At 38.7% G+C, this 17482-nt stretch overlaps 2 protein-coding genes, 1 long non-coding RNA gene and 1 pseudogene across 9 annotated transcripts in view; 1 reads left to right on the top strand and 3 right to left on the bottom strand.

The window, feature by feature from the left end:
• The window catches only part of LOC126627312 (disease resistance protein RPM1-like), a 111978-nt gene that overhangs the window by 59171 nt on the left and 35325 nt on the right, over positions 1–17482 (bottom strand). Inside the window, exon 3 of the mRNA XM_050296771.1 lies at positions 2266–2412. Coding sequence (XP_050152728.1) covers positions 2266–2412 — 147 coding nt within the window. The remainder of the gene's footprint in view (positions 1–2265; positions 2413–17482) is intronic.
• Positions 5581–8437, bottom strand: LOC126627303 (disease resistance protein RPM1-like; annotated as a pseudogene).
• On the bottom strand, positions 10617–14539 carry LOC126627646 (uncharacterized). 4 transcript variants are annotated; one of them, XR_007625099.1, is made up of 5 exons: positions 14110–14539; positions 13682–13730; positions 11976–12146; positions 11246–11367; positions 10617–10988 (listed from the first exon to the last, which is right to left on the bottom strand). It is a non-coding gene; the product is annotated as an uncharacterized LOC126627646 (long non-coding RNA). The 4 variants fall into 4 exon arrangements; XR_007625095.1 differs by having other exon boundaries at positions 13682–14539; XR_007625104.1 differs by having other exon boundaries at positions 10617–10983; positions 13682–14539.
• Positions 16875–17482, top strand: part of LOC126627510 (probable aminotransferase ACS12) — a 36018-nt gene continuing 35410 nt past the window's right edge. For 3 of the 4 annotated variants that reach the window (XM_050297110.1, XM_050297104.1, XM_050297115.1), the window contains exon 1: positions 16875–17458. In XM_050297110.1, coding sequence (XP_050153067.1) covers positions 17306–17458 — 153 coding nt within the window. In that variant the 5' untranslated portion in view covers positions 16875–17305. The remainder of the gene's footprint in view (positions 17459–17482) is intronic. The other variant, XM_050297095.1, reaches the window with a different exon arrangement.

Genomic DNA, 17482 nt, shown 5'->3' with positions numbered 1-17482 from the left:
CCAGAGAAGATGCCACATCTACAAATGAGACAGATAAGGCAAGTGAAAATGATACCACACTTCGGTACTTAGAAGTTTCGTGATTACTCAATGGCTTGGATCTTGCAAGTCCCCAACCGAGGAGCTTCCCTCACTCGGGAACTTAGGGGAGCACTGTTTGTACCATACTTGACCAATCCCGAAACTACTGAGCACCGATCAACGTTATACTGTCAAGGACCCAGAAGAGTTTCCCTCCAACCAGGAGGCCAATCACAGCGCAGCACGTGTCGACATTAGAAGCCAATCATAGCGCGACACGTGTCAACATCAGAAGCCAATCACAACACGACACGTGTCAATGTCAGAATGAAACTAGAAACTCTCTTCTATAAATAGAGATCATTCTCTCACAATATTTCCTAATGTCATTTGTACTAAATCATTCACTAGTACTCACTAAAGGAAAGCTTGAACCTATGTACTTGTGTAAACCTTTCACAATTAATGATAACTCCACTACTCAGTGGACGTAGCCAATCTGGGTGAACCACGTACATCTTGTGTTTGCTTCCCTGTCTCTATCCATTTACACGCTTATCCACACTAGTGACCAGAGTAATCTAGCGAAGGTCCCAAACTTAACACTTTCTGTTGTACCAAAGTCCTCATTGATTTTGTGCATCAACACAGTGAGCTTGGCTAGTCAGTTTATGCACTCTCCCACTGTTGATCACCTTAACATTGTTAAGAGAATCCTTTGTTATCTCAAGGGTTCAATAAGGCAAGGAATTACAATGCATAACAATCAATCCACTGTCATTAGTGGCTACACAGATGCAGACTGGGCAGGTAATGCAATTGATAGGAAATCAACCACAGGCTATTGTACATTTGTTGGTGGAAACCTTGTCACATGAAAGAGTAAGAAGCAACAGGTAATTTCTCGTTCCAGCACAGAGGCTGAGTATCAAGCCATGACAGCCACTGCTTGTGAACTCATTTAGCTTAAAGGGCTTCTTTCAGATTTAGGGTTTCCTAGTTTTATGCCTATGTCGCTTATATTTGATAATCAGGCAGCCATGCACATTGCTGCCAACCTTGTGTTCGATGAAAGAACCAAACATGTTGAAATGGACTGTCATTTCATTAGAGCTCAAGTTCAAACTTAAATCATCCAGACCATGTTCACACGAAGCCATGATCAACTGGCAAATCTCTTTACAAAGGCATTGGCATCCGCTCAGTTTCATCGATTATTGGGCAAGCTGGGCTCAGTGAACCTTCTCAATCCAACTTGAGGGGGAGTGTTGAAAGTGTTGAGTATATTTCGGTCTCTAAAGTCAGCTACCATGTTCTCTAAGGTTAGTCTTTTCCTTGATTTAAAGGAGATGATTGATTGGTGAAAGTTGTTGTTGTAAAGCTTAGACTGGGCTACTTTCTTTTCCTTGATTTAAGGGAGATGATTGATTGATTGATGAAAGTTGTTGTTGTAAGGCTTAGGCTAGGCTAGTTAGCTTTGTTTTTTTCTTTGTCTTTGTCGGCTGCTTGCAGCAGCCATTTCACCTTTCTTTCTTCTTTCTTTCTCTCTCCACTCCTTCCTCATATATACCTGAACCATTGTACATTGAACTTATGATATATATCACAAATTAAAGCCATCATTTCTATAATTAGTCATCGACAGAGTTTGAATTCACGCCGTTATGTAAACGCTCAACACCTTTTCATCACTGTGCATACAAAAAATGTGTGGCTGGATCAATCTGTGCATACAAAAGGAGAATGGTCAATCATGATTCATGAAATTTTTGGCAAAAAAAAAAAATCATGATTCATGAAATTATCATCCACAAAATCTACCCTTTGATTAACAAAATATCTTAGAGATTACAAATTAATATAAAGAATAAAAAATAGTAAGAATTGGTAAGATAAAAAATAGTAAAAAATTAATATTTTAACTTCAATTATCAAAGTGAGGTTAAAAAGAGCATACAGTTTATCATTTTCCTAGAGAAAATTAATTAGATAAGATATTTTTATTGCAACCACCAATAAAATTGAAAGAAAAATGCTAGGAATAAGACTAGACAACACAAAGAAAACAGAAGAGACCTGCAAGAGAAACGAACATTTTGGTTACTAGAGCTGACAACCAACTCTTAACCAAAACATGTCTGATTCCCATGCTTGGTTTCACAAGTTGGAATCAAGCATTCGACAAAGAGAAAAGTTGGAATCACGAAGGCCGTGAGTTTCATATACACTCCATCCTGGTCCGACCTTGTAACCAAAACGAACATTTTGTATATGTTCAACAATCCAATAATGTTGGCCATTTTTTGGATCCATATGTTGTCGGAACTCTTTTGGCATGTCAACAAATCCAAGAGAGCTTAGATTTCTGAGGTGCTGGATGCCAGAGGGCACCTCGTTCAGTATCAATGATTTTAGTCTGGGCAAGTGCTTGAGTTTTAACACCCTGAGTTCCTTAAAGCCTCCTCAAAATGCAGTTGCACACCATCATATGCGTTGTATGAGAACCCAATCTCTACCAAATTAGGAAGGTTTTGAAGAGCTTTCAGTGGGGCATCTGTCAACCTTGACCAAAAAATTCTTAGCCTGACAAGTTGTTGAAGCTTTGGAATCCAACTTGGCAACTTCTCTAGAGGCCCCTTCAAGTAGAGAAACCGAATAGATTCGGGTGGAGTTGAAATGGATTGCAGGTCAAGGACTTCATCTTCACTTATTGTGCTTACTTCTAGAGATTCAAGGTGGTTCATCTTTTCAATCGAAGCACATAGAGCTCGTCCATATTCACGTTTCAAGTTTTTCAGGCCCAACTTTCGCAGCTGCCTCAACTTTTCCAATGCTTTAATTTGGTTGATTCCGCCATGATTTGTTTCCACATGTTATAATTGTTGTGAAGCTTGTAAGCATCCAATATCATCATGTATTTTCACTCCTCGTTCGTAACTGATCATGCTGAACCTTGAGCTGGAGTCAGTACAATGGGCCAAAAGATGTCGCAACCTTAGAAGCTTATTGATCTTTGCTGGTATTTCATATACCAGAGACTGTTTTAAATCCAGGGTTTCTAAGTTTTGCAGATTACATATGGACTCTGGAAGCAACTTCACCTTTGTATTCCTTAGGCTTAAGTACTTTAAGAGATACAAATCCCCCACATACTTCGGAAGATGATTCAGGGGAGCATCTGCAGAATCCAATATTTTCGTAAGTTTGAAGTTTCCACTAAGTGTACTGAGAAAAGACTCGGGCCATTGTTCTTGGTTGAAAGTAAATAAAGAACGAATGCGAGACTGTTCAATGATTCCCAAGGCATCACAGGGTGTGCTGTCTATCAAGAGGCGTCGAGTTATTGGCTTTAATGTTGACTCATTTTCTGATAACACATGACAGAAATTTGAATCCACCTCCTTTCTAAGGAGCACTTCGCGCATCAGATCATGGACTCGACAGCTTCTAGCTTTCCCATCAATCCAAACCTTTGACACTTGCACCAGGCTTCAATGTATCAGTTCAGTCAAGTATTCCTCTGCAACCTCTTCTAGTTTCTTGCCCCTCTTCAGTTTCACAAAGCCTTCAGCGATCCACAACCAAACTAGTCTTATGCAACTAATTCAGTAGTCCTCGGGAAAGATACCAAAGTATAAGACACATGATTTGAGGTGATTCGGTAGATGATGATAACTGAAGGATAGAATTCTTGTGAGGCTTGTAAGATGGGGATTTATTTCCAACTCTGAACTTAAGTTATCGTATAACTTCTGCCATTCAGACACAACTTTAACTTTTGTTGACAACAAATCACCTATGGAAACAATTACCAAAGGCAATCCTGCGCACTTTCTAACGAAATCAAGAGACAAAGCTTTCAAATCTGCAGGGCAGTTCCCCTCCAATTCATGGTGAAATGCCCTTCTACAAAACAAATCCCATGCCTTGTTTGGAGGCAGAGGTGGCAAACGGTAAACATGAACATAAGAAGACCTTTTGCAAAAATCAGCAACATTTTTAATCCTCGTGGTGATCACTATTTTTCCGCCTTTATTATCCGGTAAAGCATGTTTTATGGCCTCCCAAAAATCTACTTTCCATACATCATCAAACATAATCACGTACCAACTTCAGCACGTACGTCTCTTGAAAGTTTCGCTTCTGTGGTGAGGAGCAGTGAAATTAACTTATCGATCACAAAGCATACAACTGCTTCTGCCATTTTGTATCCTGCCTTCTCTGGCAGACAAACTATCTATAATTGATGGATATTTTCTCTAATATGAAATTATGAACATTTTTTTACTTCTGTATTGAATATTTCTGGTTAGGTTGCAGACGACTTTCTGGATTAATTCGCTATTAGAGAGGTGGTTAACAGTGCGATCAAAAAGATGGTATTAAAAAGTTTACATCTTTGTAATATAGTGATATAGTCCTTTAACAGCTGAGCTGGAAAATTGGTATGTTGTAGCAATAGGCGAGGTCAACAAGTGAGACCAAATCAACAAGGTTGCCTCTGGCTTTGCATCAATACAATACCTACCCTGTTGTAAAATCGGCAGTATGTATGTAGTGAAATAAATGAAATAAGACAAAAGCAGTATTACTTTCTTTCATTATATGAAATAATAGGAATGCAAAGATAACTCTCTCTATTCTTCCTCTCTTTCCTTTCTTCTCCTCAGTTGCTATATTTTCTTTAGTGAGCCAATAGGTCCTTATATAGCGATTGTGAGAATCTTGCATGCTCATGCTTTGGTGTCTTCTACATGAGATTTGGAATCATGATGTCTTCAACATATGCTTTGGTGTTTTCATCATAAGCCCCCACTACACCCACTAGGCCTTTACCAACTACTCCCACTACATAGTGGACATCCAACCATACATTTTATAACATACCCAACTCTCTTTTTATAAATTAACAAACAAACAACCACCATTTTATAATTGGTAGGCCTGCCATTGTTCATCAAGCCTTCCCAATTTTCGTATCAAATGTTAGATTTGACAATATCTTACACGATCTATTAAGCCAATCCTAAATGATACGAAAATAATGGGTTTTAGGTCAACATGTGAACTAATCAGATCGTTATCGGATCACACGTTAAAAACTCTTTACATACGGGTAACCACATTTAATCCATTAAGAAAAAAAGTTAATTTGATAATTTTAAACTACTAAAAAACTTTACTAAAATAACAATAGTAGATTAACACTTATCCTCTTTAAAAACTTGATTCATTCACCTAAAATTCAATCAAATTTTATTATGTCATTTAAGCACTCTGAGTTTGAGGTGACGATGCCTTTTTATTTTTAATTTTTTATAAAGAAACAATTTTATTGTAACCACCAGTAAACTTATAAGGAAAATGCTAGGAAGATCACCCAACTCGACCACACAAAGAAAACAGAAGAGAAAGAGCCCCTCCAAGTCAACCTGCAAGAGAAACTAGGATACCAGAGCTAACAACCAACTCTTAACAACTCCTAATCCTCTAACCAAAACCTGTACAAAAAGAGAGAGCGTCCCATTCCCATGCTTGGTTTCACAAGCTGGAATCAAATCAAGCATTCTCCCAAAAAGAAAAGTTGGAATCACGTAGGGCGTGAGTTTCATATTCACCCCATCTTGGTCCGAACTTGTAACTAAAGCGGACATCTTGTATATGTTCAACAATCCAATGTTGCAGTCCATTATTTGGATCCATATGTCGTTCAAACTCCTTTGGCATGTCAAAGAAAACAAGATATCTCAGCTTTCGGAGATGGTGGATGCCAGAGGGCACCTCCTTCAGTTGTGGGGAAGGTCCAATGTGAAACTCTTGGAGAAGAGGCATAACCCCATTGTCTATGATCAATGAATTTAGTCCCTCCATGTCCCTGAGCTCCAGATGCCTCAACTTCTGAAATCCTCCTTCCTCAAGATGCAGCTGCACACTATCATATGCATTGATTTTCAAAACTAGCTCCAACAGATTTGGTAGATTTTGAAGGGCTTTTAATGGGGAATCTCTCAACCTTGACCAAAAAATTGTTATCCTGACGAGGTGTTGAAGATTTGAAATCCAACTTGGCAACTGCTCTAAACGCCCTATCAAGCAGAGAGCACGAATAAATTCTGGTCGAGTTGAAATGGATTCTAGATCAAGGACTTCATCTCCATTTAATGCAGTTAAAAGTAGAGATTCAAGGTGGTTCAGCTTTTCAATGCAAGCACACAGAGCCCTTCCATCTTCACTTTTCCAATTTTTTAGGCCTAACTTCCGCAGCTGCCTTAACTTTCCCAGTTCATTGATTAGCGTGATCCTTCCATGATTCGCCTCCACATAGGACAGCTTTTGCAAAGCTTGTCAGCATCCAATACCTTCATGTATCTTCACTCCTCTTTCCATATTCAAGAACGAATCCATGTTGTAGTTGTAGTCACGATAGTAGGCCAAAAGATGTCGCAGCTTAACAAGCTTATTGATCTTGGCTGGTATTTCATACACCAAAGACTGTTTTAGATCCAGGGTTTCTAAGTTTTGCATATTGCATATGAAGTCTGGAAGCAACTTCACCTTTGTATTCCTCAGGCTTAAGTATGTCAAGAGATACAAATCCCCCACATATTTCGGAAGTTGATTGATTGGAGCATCCGTGACATCCCATACTTTCAGAAGTTTAAAGTTTCCACTCAATGTATCGAGGAAAGACTCGGGCCATTCTTCTTGGTTGAAAGTAAATACAGAACGAATATGAGATTGTGTAATACTTCCCAGGGCCTCAGAGGGACTGATGTCCATTGAGAGACGTCGAGTTGTTGGTTTAAAAGTTGACTCGTCTTTTGATAACACATGACAGAAGCTCGAATCCACACCCTTTTTAAGGAGGACTTCGTGCAAAAGATCATGAACTCTACAAGCTCGAGCTTTTCCATCAGTGTAAACTTCTGACACTTGAACTAGGCTTCTGTGAATTAGCTCCATCAAGTATTCCTCTCCAACCTCTTCTAGCGTCTTGCCCCTCTTCAGTTTCACAAAGCCTTCAGCGATCCACAACCGAACTAACCTTATGCAACTAATTGAGTAGTCCTCGGGAAAGATGCCAAAGTATAAGACACAATTTGAGGTGATACGGAAGATGTTGATAGCTGAGTGATAGGATTCTTGTGAGGCTTGTAAGATGGGGATTGCTTTCTAACTCTGAACTTAAGCTATTGTATAACTTCTGCCATTCAGGCACAAGCTTAACTTTCGTTGACTGCAGACCACCTATGGAAACAATCGCCAAAGGTAGTCCTTCGCATCTTTTGACGATGTTAAGAGACAACTCTTCCAACTCTTGAGGACAATTTCCCTCCAATTCAAACTGAAATGCCTTTCTACAAAACAATTCCCATGCCTTGTTTGGAGGCAGAGGTTGCAAGTGATGAACATGAACAAAACAAGATATTTTGCAAAAATCAGCAACATCCTGAATCCTTGTAGTGATAATTATTCGTCCACCTTTATTATCGGGTAAAGCATGTTCTATAGCCCCCCAAAAATCTACTTTCCACACATCATCAAACACAACAACGTACCTCTTTTGCTGCAAATACTCTCTTGATTTGCTAATCAGGGACTCCTCATCCATTCTGTCAATTTCCTCTGGGAAACGCTCCTTCCTTGAACTGTAGAACCTTTTTATTACCGTCCTCAGAAGATCCTCAACCCTATATGACTGGGACACCGTAATCCAAGCATAGCAATCAAAGTGTGCCATCACCTCCGGATGGTCATACACTTTCTTGGCAAGAGTGGTTTTTCCAAGTCCTCCCATGCCAACCACTGATATCACTTCACGTCTCGGCACTCCAACCAACAAACCAGTCAGCTCATCTCTGGCAGATTCAATCCCCACGATTTCAGCTTCCTCAATGAAAAGAGAAGCCACTCGAGGGTCGTTCCACTGTAGAGTCTTTTCTCCACTGCTCTGGCCTTGCTGATCAATGGATTTGAATCCATATCTTTCACTTCTCTCCTTGATTTCACGTACCAATTCTTTTATACGGTCAACTTTCGAAACTATCCCATCCTGTGATCTCATTGTTTTAGCCAACCGGATAATTTTATGGAAAAAACGAACGAATCCATGGTGCTGATGATGCCGTATACTCCGGAGCAAATATTCATCAATGACATCTTCCACGTAAAAAGCTGCTTCTCTTACTTGATTGACCCAAGTTTTGACACCGTCATTCGCCGTCTCTCCAACTGCTGCTGCAGCCATAGCATCTACTTCCTTGAGGAATGATCGGATGCTCTCGAGTTCATCTTTGATGAAACCAACTTCAGTACGTGCATTTCTCGAGAGGTTTGCTTCTGTGGTGATGAGTAGTTGAATTAATTTGTCGACCACAAAGCATACAATCAGTTCTGCCATTTTGTATCCTGCCTTTTCTGGCAGACAAAGTATCTATAACTGATGAATGTTTGCTCTCATATGATAAGAAATCATGAACATTTTTCAATTCTATGTGGAATATTTCTGCTTAGGTTGTAGATGACTTTCTGGATTGCAAGGAGACTGAATTTATGAACGTGACGTGATGAATCAGCGTTTGTCTCATGCATTGACTTAGGTATCCATCATATAGCACTTTTCACACTCGTTCCGATTCAATGTTCAATAATTTCAGAAGTGCTGGTATATTATATGCCCTGTACTTTGGAAGATTCATTATATGCTGTTATATTATCAATACCGTAAGAAAGAAAAACTCGAATTAGAGGGGTGATTAACAATGCGATCTGGATGAGAGTCGGAGATGAATAAAAATAAAGTTTACATCTTTGCAATTTAGTCAGCTGAGCAGGAAAATTGCTATGTTGTAGCAATAGCAGTCGTTGAGGTCAACATGTGAGACCACCCACACCAACCACTGCACCAGCTGGGTTTGACAAATGAACAAATAACCACCATTTTATATTTGGTAGGCCTGCCATCATTCGTGAAGTCGTTTACATTTGTACCATCTTTCTGACAAATATTTCAGTATGCTTGAAACACGGCATAGTATTCAGTATTTGTACCATAACATATGGTACAACTACTATTACGAGCACATTAATAAGTTTTTCAATCTCTCTAATAAAAGCGAGGTCCACACACACACACACACGTCTCATAGAAGAATTAAAAATACGGTATAAAAAATAGGGTAAATTTCCATTTGACCCCTTTAACTATAATTCCAGTTGAAATTTAACCCCTGAACTATTTTTGTGGTAAATTAACCCCTAAATTATTTGAAATCAGCCAATTGACCCCTTGTCAGTATATTCCATCAACTATTTTGTCAAATTCAAAAGAAAATTAGTCCTTCATTCATCAATTCTTACTTGTCAACTATAACCACCAATGAAATTATGACATGTGGACACAAAATAATGTGTAATGACAATGTGAGATGGTCCATTATATAAAAGTTTGGTTTTTTGTGTTTTCTCATTATGCTATATGTTTTTGAATTATTATGTGTCCATGTGTCATAATTTTATTGGTAATTATAATTGCAAGTAACAATTGATGATGAAATGATTAATTTGCCCTTGAATTTGACGGAATTGATTCCGCAATCTAACGAGAAGGGGTTAATTGACATACTTTAAATAGTTCAGGGTGTTAATTTACCAAAAATATAGTTTAAGGGGTCAATTTCAACTGGAGTGATAGTTCAATGTGTTAAACCGTTATTTATCCTAAAAATATGATAAGAATAGCATTTGATTCAAAATTACATCTTTACCCCAAAAAGAATGAAATTTCGTTCTTTTTGTTATTACTAGATGATAAGTATGCGTGTTGCGGCGGGAAGCAACTGTTTCAGGCGTAAGTGTAACTGCATGAATAAGACACATTAACCTGAATAAATTCAATACAATCATGAATGAACAAAGGGACACATGAGTGAAAGCATGAATAGTTTCGACACAAAACAACTAAAAAGACGTTGTAGTACCTAAGAACAAATGAAGTCAAAACTTGCTTGCTATATATGGATAGCTATAAGAAACATTCATTTGTAGACCGTACTGTGTCATCAATATCATAGTTTCAAGTAATCAGCCCACTACATGGAGGAAAAACACAGAAAGGGGAAAGTAGAAAAGTAGAAGACAATACTTGAACATCTAGCAAGAATATTAAGTTTATGAAAAAACTGCTAAACCGTATTACAAATTCAATCGTTAAACGTGATACTGTATCCCAAGACAAAGGTAAAATATATAGTTTGTTTACAATGGTCAGAAACTTCATTTTAAACTAACATTCACACAATCCTAATCATTTGTGAATTACCATATTCTAATCATTATTTCAATATCTCTTCATATATATAGGGTGAGCTCAGACCAGTCACTAAAATTGCTAATGTAGTAATGTATATAGTGATTAGGCAAGACTTACAATCTTCTTCAGTATCATCTCCATTCCATTTCTTCCCAAAACCCAGGGATTCGGTGCCAGAATTGCATCTTCTCGGTTGTTGCATATCATCTTGCAAATATGTCATTGACTTCTCACGCCTAGAGACCAAGCCATCACGCTGCAAACATGAGTATCTCTGGTCAGAAACTTCATTTTAAACTAACATTCACACAATCCTAATCATTTGTGAATTACCATATTCTAATCATTATTTCAATATCTCTTCATATATATAGGGTGAGCTCAGACTAGTCACTAAAATTGCTAATGTATTTAGTGATTAGGCATGACTTCCAATCTTCTTCAGTATCATCTCCATTCCATTTCTTCCCAAAACCTAGGTGCCAGAACTGCATCCTCTCAGTTGTTGCATATCATCTTGCAAATATGTCATTGACTTCTCACGCCTAGAGACCCAGCCATCACGCTGCAAACGTGAGTATCTCTGATCAGCATCGAAGGGGGTTGACTTGGAAACTGAGAGCTGAGTATCATTCAAGGGATTATAAAAACTATACTGCATGAACATGAGGAAATGCGAACAAATAAGAATTATAAAAACTAAAGTGAATCAAACCCATAGATCTTATTGGGATTACCTTCATAAAAGCTAAGCATTTTGGAAATAACATTTTCATTTAAAATTAACTTTGAAAATGTCTTTCTATTATGTTGGCCCAAAATTAACTTTGAAATAGTCATAGCAATGGACCAATTTTAAAAGCGCATAATTTTTCAAGTAGCGGTAGAACAAAGGGAAGCTAAGGAGCTGACCTTATGATAGATGGATGGTTTGAACAATTCCTACACATGTATATTATAAGAACCAGTGTCTTAGGCTTATTATTCTGAAGCCACTTCGAAGACCCCAGGGCCGAAAGGGATATACTCAATACCTGAATTAAGAGAGGGAACATGAACTTATTAACAGCGGAGCAAATTTACTCCATATCCATATCAAATAAGTAGAAACTCTAAATTTTGTTAGTCCAGTTCAATAAAACAAAACATATGCATCCTATATGATATGTGAGTTTCAGCAGCTTAGGGGGGGATATAACATCATACTTGCATTTGTATAACATGTACAACACACAAAAAAAAAAGAAGATATATACCTAGTTACACACACACACACACACACACACAAATATATAATTATCAATATGCAAGGAGGAAGCGGAGAGAGTATTGCTCTCTTAAAAATAGCAGAAATGTCGCAAGACTATAAATCTGGCACCACACGTTAAGCAAACACCCATCTTATCAATGGTTCAGAATGATAGTCTGACCACATATGCCAAACTGTAAATCTAAACCATTCATCATGTAAACTTTTGCCAGAATGTGTGGTCCATATACACTATCTGGCAACATAAGCACCTATGTTGCTAGAATGTCTAGCAATAGGGGATTACGCTATATATTCAAAAGTTGAGAAACCAAGGGAGAAGGATTGCAAATTGTCTACTTCTGCTTGTAGTGTGCTTTAACTACATCTTACATGAAATTACTATGATTGACAACAATGAGAACTCCAGCTATGAGAAACCCTGTTCTTAAAGCCTCCAGCCTTAACTCTTCAATAAACATTTCATTCAGTGCTGACAGCATACTTATAGGGAACAGTCCCACCTTCCAGCAGTGTTTTGATTGCAGGATGATGTTTGAATTTCTATCAGGAATAAAAATAAAACCAATAAATGTTAGCCCAGAAGTAGGACCAAATATTTTTTTCAGGTCAGATAAATGACTCAGAAATTGTAAGTAAAATATGGGAAATCACAACCCAAAACACAGATTAACAAATGTTATCATTTCAGATTTTCACATACAACACAGCATACAAGGAAGAGTAAAGAAAATTAGAGCGAAATTCGAATAGAGTAAGGAAAACTAACTATGCACAGGTGTATACATTTGGTGACAATCATACATTTTATTCCTACAATATTTCATGTCTTGCATAAAAATTAGACGACAACAACAACAACAAAGCCTTTTCCCACTAAGTGGGGTTGGCTAAATGAATCCTAGAACGCCATTGCGCTCGGTTTTGTGTCATGTCTTCCGTTAGATCCAAGTACTCTAAGTCTTTTCTTAGGGTCTCTTCCAAAGTTTTCCTAGGTCTTCCTCTACCCCTTCGGCCCTGAACCTCTGTCCCGTAGTCACATCTTCGAATCGGAACGTCAGTAGGCCTTCTTTGCACATGTCCAAACCACCGTAACCGATTTTCTCTCATCTTTCCTTCAATTTTGGCTACTCCTACTTTACCTCGGATATCCTCATTCCCAATTTTATCCTTTCTCGTGTGCCCACACATCCCACGAAGCATCCTTATCTCCGCTACACCCATTTTGTGTACGTGTTGATGCTTCACCGCCCAACATTCTGTGCCATACAACATCGCTGGCCTTATTGCCGTCCTATAAAATTTTCCCTTGAGTTTCAGTGGCCTACGGCGGTCACACAACACGTCGGATGCACTCTTACACTTCATCCATCCAGCTTGTATTCTATGGTTGAGATCTCCATCTAATTCTCCGGTCTCTTGCAAGATAGATCCTAGGTAGCGAAAACGGTCGCTTTTTGTGATCTTCGCTAGATTGCTCCGGTCATTAGTGTGGATAAGTATATAACTGGATAGAGATAGGAAAGCAAACACAAGATGTACATGGTTCACCCAGATTGGCTACGTCCACAGAATAGGGGAGTTCTCATTAATTGTGAAGGGTTTACACAAGTACATAGGTTCAAGCTCTCCTTTAATGAGTACAAGTGAATGATTTAGTACAAATGACATTAGGAAAGACTGTGGGAGAATGATCTCGTAATCACGAAACTTCTAAGTACCGGAGTGTGGTATCGTCTTGACTTGCCTTATCTGTCTCATAGGTAGATGTGGCATCTTCTCTGGAAGTACTCTTCCTCCATCCAGGGGTGGTATCTTTAATTGGTGGAGATGCACAAAGTAATGTATCAATTTCACTTGAAGCTTACTTGTAGTTTCAGGCTTGGTCAAGCACGATACAAACCATGTAGTAGGAGTCTCCCAAGTCGCCGAGCTAGGGGATCTGCTGAAAGAGGTGACAGACAAGGTAAGCAATCAGAGCTCCAAGCAATCAGTCCCAGATCAGAACTTTGATTTCGAGTTCCGGCATAAAAATTAGAAATTAAAAAAAAAAACACACACAAAGAAGAAAAGGGCACCTCATACTTTCCCTGCAGCTGCTATTCAAAAGGCAAAATGCTTTAGATCCTAAGTACCAAGCAAATATAGAAGTGATTCAATAATTATTAAAGAAAATCAACCATGCATGGAACAAAACTTAGAAATTAAATAATTATCAAAGCTCGTGAAGAATGCTATATCCAATTAATTCGAAACATAAAGTAACCTGAAAGAGAGAAACCTTATAAATTCTATATAAATTATAATCCTTAACAGAAGGATGGAACAAAACAGGTTCATTCTTGAGAACAGATGTAATTCTGCACATTGCATATATTTAGATTAAGGAGGGTGGTAACATAGCTTGTAATTTGTACAAATTAGGATTTTCATTCAAAGAACTATAATAAACACAATTACAAAAAAAGTGATTCAAACTTGTTCTTCTCTTAAGGAAATTACTCACAATTGAAATTTTGAATGGACGAAGTTTTGGCTTCCCTTTCCGGCTATATTTGATTAACTGGGAACCTTTTTTTAATGCAATGAGTGCCTTCATGAGAGAGAGAGAGAGAGGAATATTAGGTGATAAGTATTGCCAAATCACATAGAGATCAAAATCTTGAATACATATGTTTAACCATATCAAAGTGAGTGTGTGAAAGGGTGTAGTCTGCAGAAAGGGCAACACTTTCACTGCTAGAAAGTTGGAAACCAAACTTTTACACAGATATTGGATTTTATTAATTCCCTTTGTGAATCGAAAAGAAAATTGTTCGAGTAATGCAGGTAAATTCGATATACATATGCGTTGATCTATGTAAGACGGTTATAAGTTATAACTGTATCATCTTAACACAAAAATGATCATAAATGTAAGTGTCCGTATTACGGAAGTAAGGGACTTACAACAATTGATATGAGCTTTACCAGCAGTCAATCCCAGTAGTCCCTCAAAGTGGCGCAAGGGCTAAAATTATAAATAAGTAATTTAAACAGTTTAACTTAATAAAATATTGTAATTTAAACAATGCCTATATATTCAAACATCCCAAAACAGGAATGAACTTCCAGAAAACATGCGCATGAAAATAAATAGCATTACTCACCCATTGAGTTGGACCAAAATTCCGAAAGGAACCCTACCCCTAGCCCTTCCTCCGTGCCTCGCCCTCTCTCTGCGCACCCGTTGTCGACAACAAACAATCCCAAACTTTCGGGCACCCCTACCGTTGCTTCGCTCATCCTACCCTTCCTTCTCTCCTTCCGTCTTTCCTCCTATCCCGTTTGCAACTCACGACTCTTCCCTCTCTCCTCTTTTCTCACCCACGACTCTTCCATCTCTCCTCTTCTCTCTGCCATTCTGCAAGCTGCAGGTTAGGCTCTGTGGATGTGTCACCGCATCCACCTTACTCCATACCTACACCTACAAACACCAACCAAAACAAACCCAGCCACACCCCAAACCCGCAAAAGCCCATCCTCCCAAACCCAAAAAAATAAAACCCCAGCCCGAACCCAAACCTTCCACAAAGCCTACTCATTAAAGCAATGGCATGGTTGTAATTAAACTGAAATCCGGGTACAAACACTGTTCATTACGAAACGGGAATGAGGTAAGTGGAATCGGAATTGAATTCCTTCCAATGCATTCATGTGTTTACTTGTATTTGGAGAATGAAAATAAAGGTGGGGTCCACCAAAATGGGGAATTCAATTCCGGATTTACCCGGAATCTGATTACCAAGATATACTGGTAATTGAATTCCAGAAGAAAGGGTCCATCAATAATCAAACTTTTCTTTCTAAAGTGGCCTTGTACTTCTTTTGATATCCCAAAACACCCCTGCAACTTCAACACTCTAGTTTCTCTCTCAGTCGACTCGTTGCAACTTCTTCTCCAATTCCTCTTCGTTTTCGCGACTTGGGACTGGAGCTTTCAAGGTCCATCTTCCTCTTGGCCTTCAGTCAGCTGTTGTTTATCCCAAACTTGATTCATGTCCCTATGCTTATATATTCTCATTTCGACTCTTCGATCCGCCGACTCCATGGTTAAAAGCTCAGTCATTGCCTCAACTGGGAAACTCAAAATTGGGGTAAAAAAATCAAGGCTGGGACATGGAAGGAGGGAGCATGAAAGGTTATTGCCAAACGTGGGGTGGGTTGGCAACATAGAAAGATATGTTAGAAAGGGTTAGGTCGGCAGAATGTCAAAAACAGAGAAAGATGGGGACATTTTAGAGCATGTTTGGTACGCTACTTGAATCCAACTTTTTAAACTCAAAAACAATTTTCAAGTTTTAGGCCTTAAAAACTTGTTTGGTAGGATTATTTTCAAAAACTGAACTCAAGACTAACTAAAAAATATAGTCTATTATCTAAAAACACAAAAAGTGAGTTTTTAGAGTTTTTAAACTTAAACTCACTCATTTCTTTTCTCTTCTTCCTCCCCTCTCACTCTAAATCTATCTTTATTTTCTTCTTTCTCTCTCACCCTTCTCTTTTTTATTTTACCTTTTTCATCTCTCTTCCAATCCGCTCTCTTCATTTTCTCGGTTCTTTCTCTCACTCCTCTTCCTCTCTATCTCCTCCGATCTTCTCACTTCTTTCTCTTTCCTCCAATCATCTCTTACTTTCTTTTCTCCTCTCTCCTCTTTCTCTCTCGACCCCCTTTTTATGGATCTTTTTGTCCAGTTTAAGTTGTAAGATTTAAAAATTTTAAATCGCATACCAAACAAGTTTTTGAGTCTTAAAAAAAATTGTTTTCAAGAAAAATTCTTTAGAAATGTTTTGAAAAATTATAAAAAATTTCAAATAGGATACCAAACAAGCCCTTAGAAACTTTTTTAGGTCGGGAGAAAGATGGGGAAGAGAGGGAGAGACTGAGGGTCACCAAAAAAAAATTGGAAAAATGAAAGAATAAATTTTTACTACAAAATAAAATAAAAATGTTCTCTATACGAAAAAAAAATGAAAGAATAAAAGTTTAAAAATAATTTGCATATAAAATAGATTAGTTAAACTAGGGTTCCCTAAACACATAAGTTTTTATTCTGATTCCAGATAATTTTAGTAAACAACTCCAACAATAATCTGATTCTGATTCTACCTCATTCTAATTCATCTTCAATTCAATTCATTCTTCATTAAATTCCGTTAATCTGATTCCGGAATAGTAAATGTGCTATAAAGTAATACGACGAGGTGTTAGCACGCCAACAAAAGATCCAAATATCGAAACTGGCAGGTGCCAATCGTAAACTGACCAAAAGTTTCTGGAAGCAAAACTGCAAAAACACACACTTCCCTCGCAGGGCTCTCGAATCTCACTCAATCCCTCCACGGCAACCCACGGCCAACCCGAAACCCTCCCACTACAGCTCGAGACCCGGACCCGCGAACCCGACTCCGACCCAACCCGAAACAAGCCCACCGGAGTCACCGCGATGAGACTGATTGTGCCACTCCAAGGCGTCGTCCAAGGCAGAGGCGGCCTCATCCTCGGCTCTCTAATCCCATGTGCTCTCTATTACTGCCTCCAGCTCTACCTAAAACGACGCTGACCCTCCAAACCCGATCCACCTTCCCCCTCCTAGTCCTCCTCCAACCTGGCGGAGCTCCCCAGAACGCTGTCGCGGTCCAGCTTGTCCACCCGCGGGTCCATGGGCCCGGTCCGGATGTCCTCCCGGGCGAGCTGGGTTGCGAAGCCCAATGACTCGCCGTACTATATCGGGTTGGATAGGGCTTCGGAGGACCCGTACTATAGGGTGGATAATCCGGATGGGGTTATTCAACTCGGATTGTCTGAGAACAGGGTGAGATTTTGTTGGGTTTTGTGT

This window comes from Malus sylvestris, chromosome 1, assembly GCF_916048215.2.
Source record: "Malus sylvestris chromosome 1, drMalSylv7.2, whole genome shotgun sequence".
NCBI lineage: Eukaryota > Viridiplantae > Streptophyta > Magnoliopsida > Rosales > Rosaceae > Malus > Malus sylvestris.
Note: the sequence above shows the minus strand (reverse complement) of the source record. Positions and strands in the feature narration are given on the sequence as shown.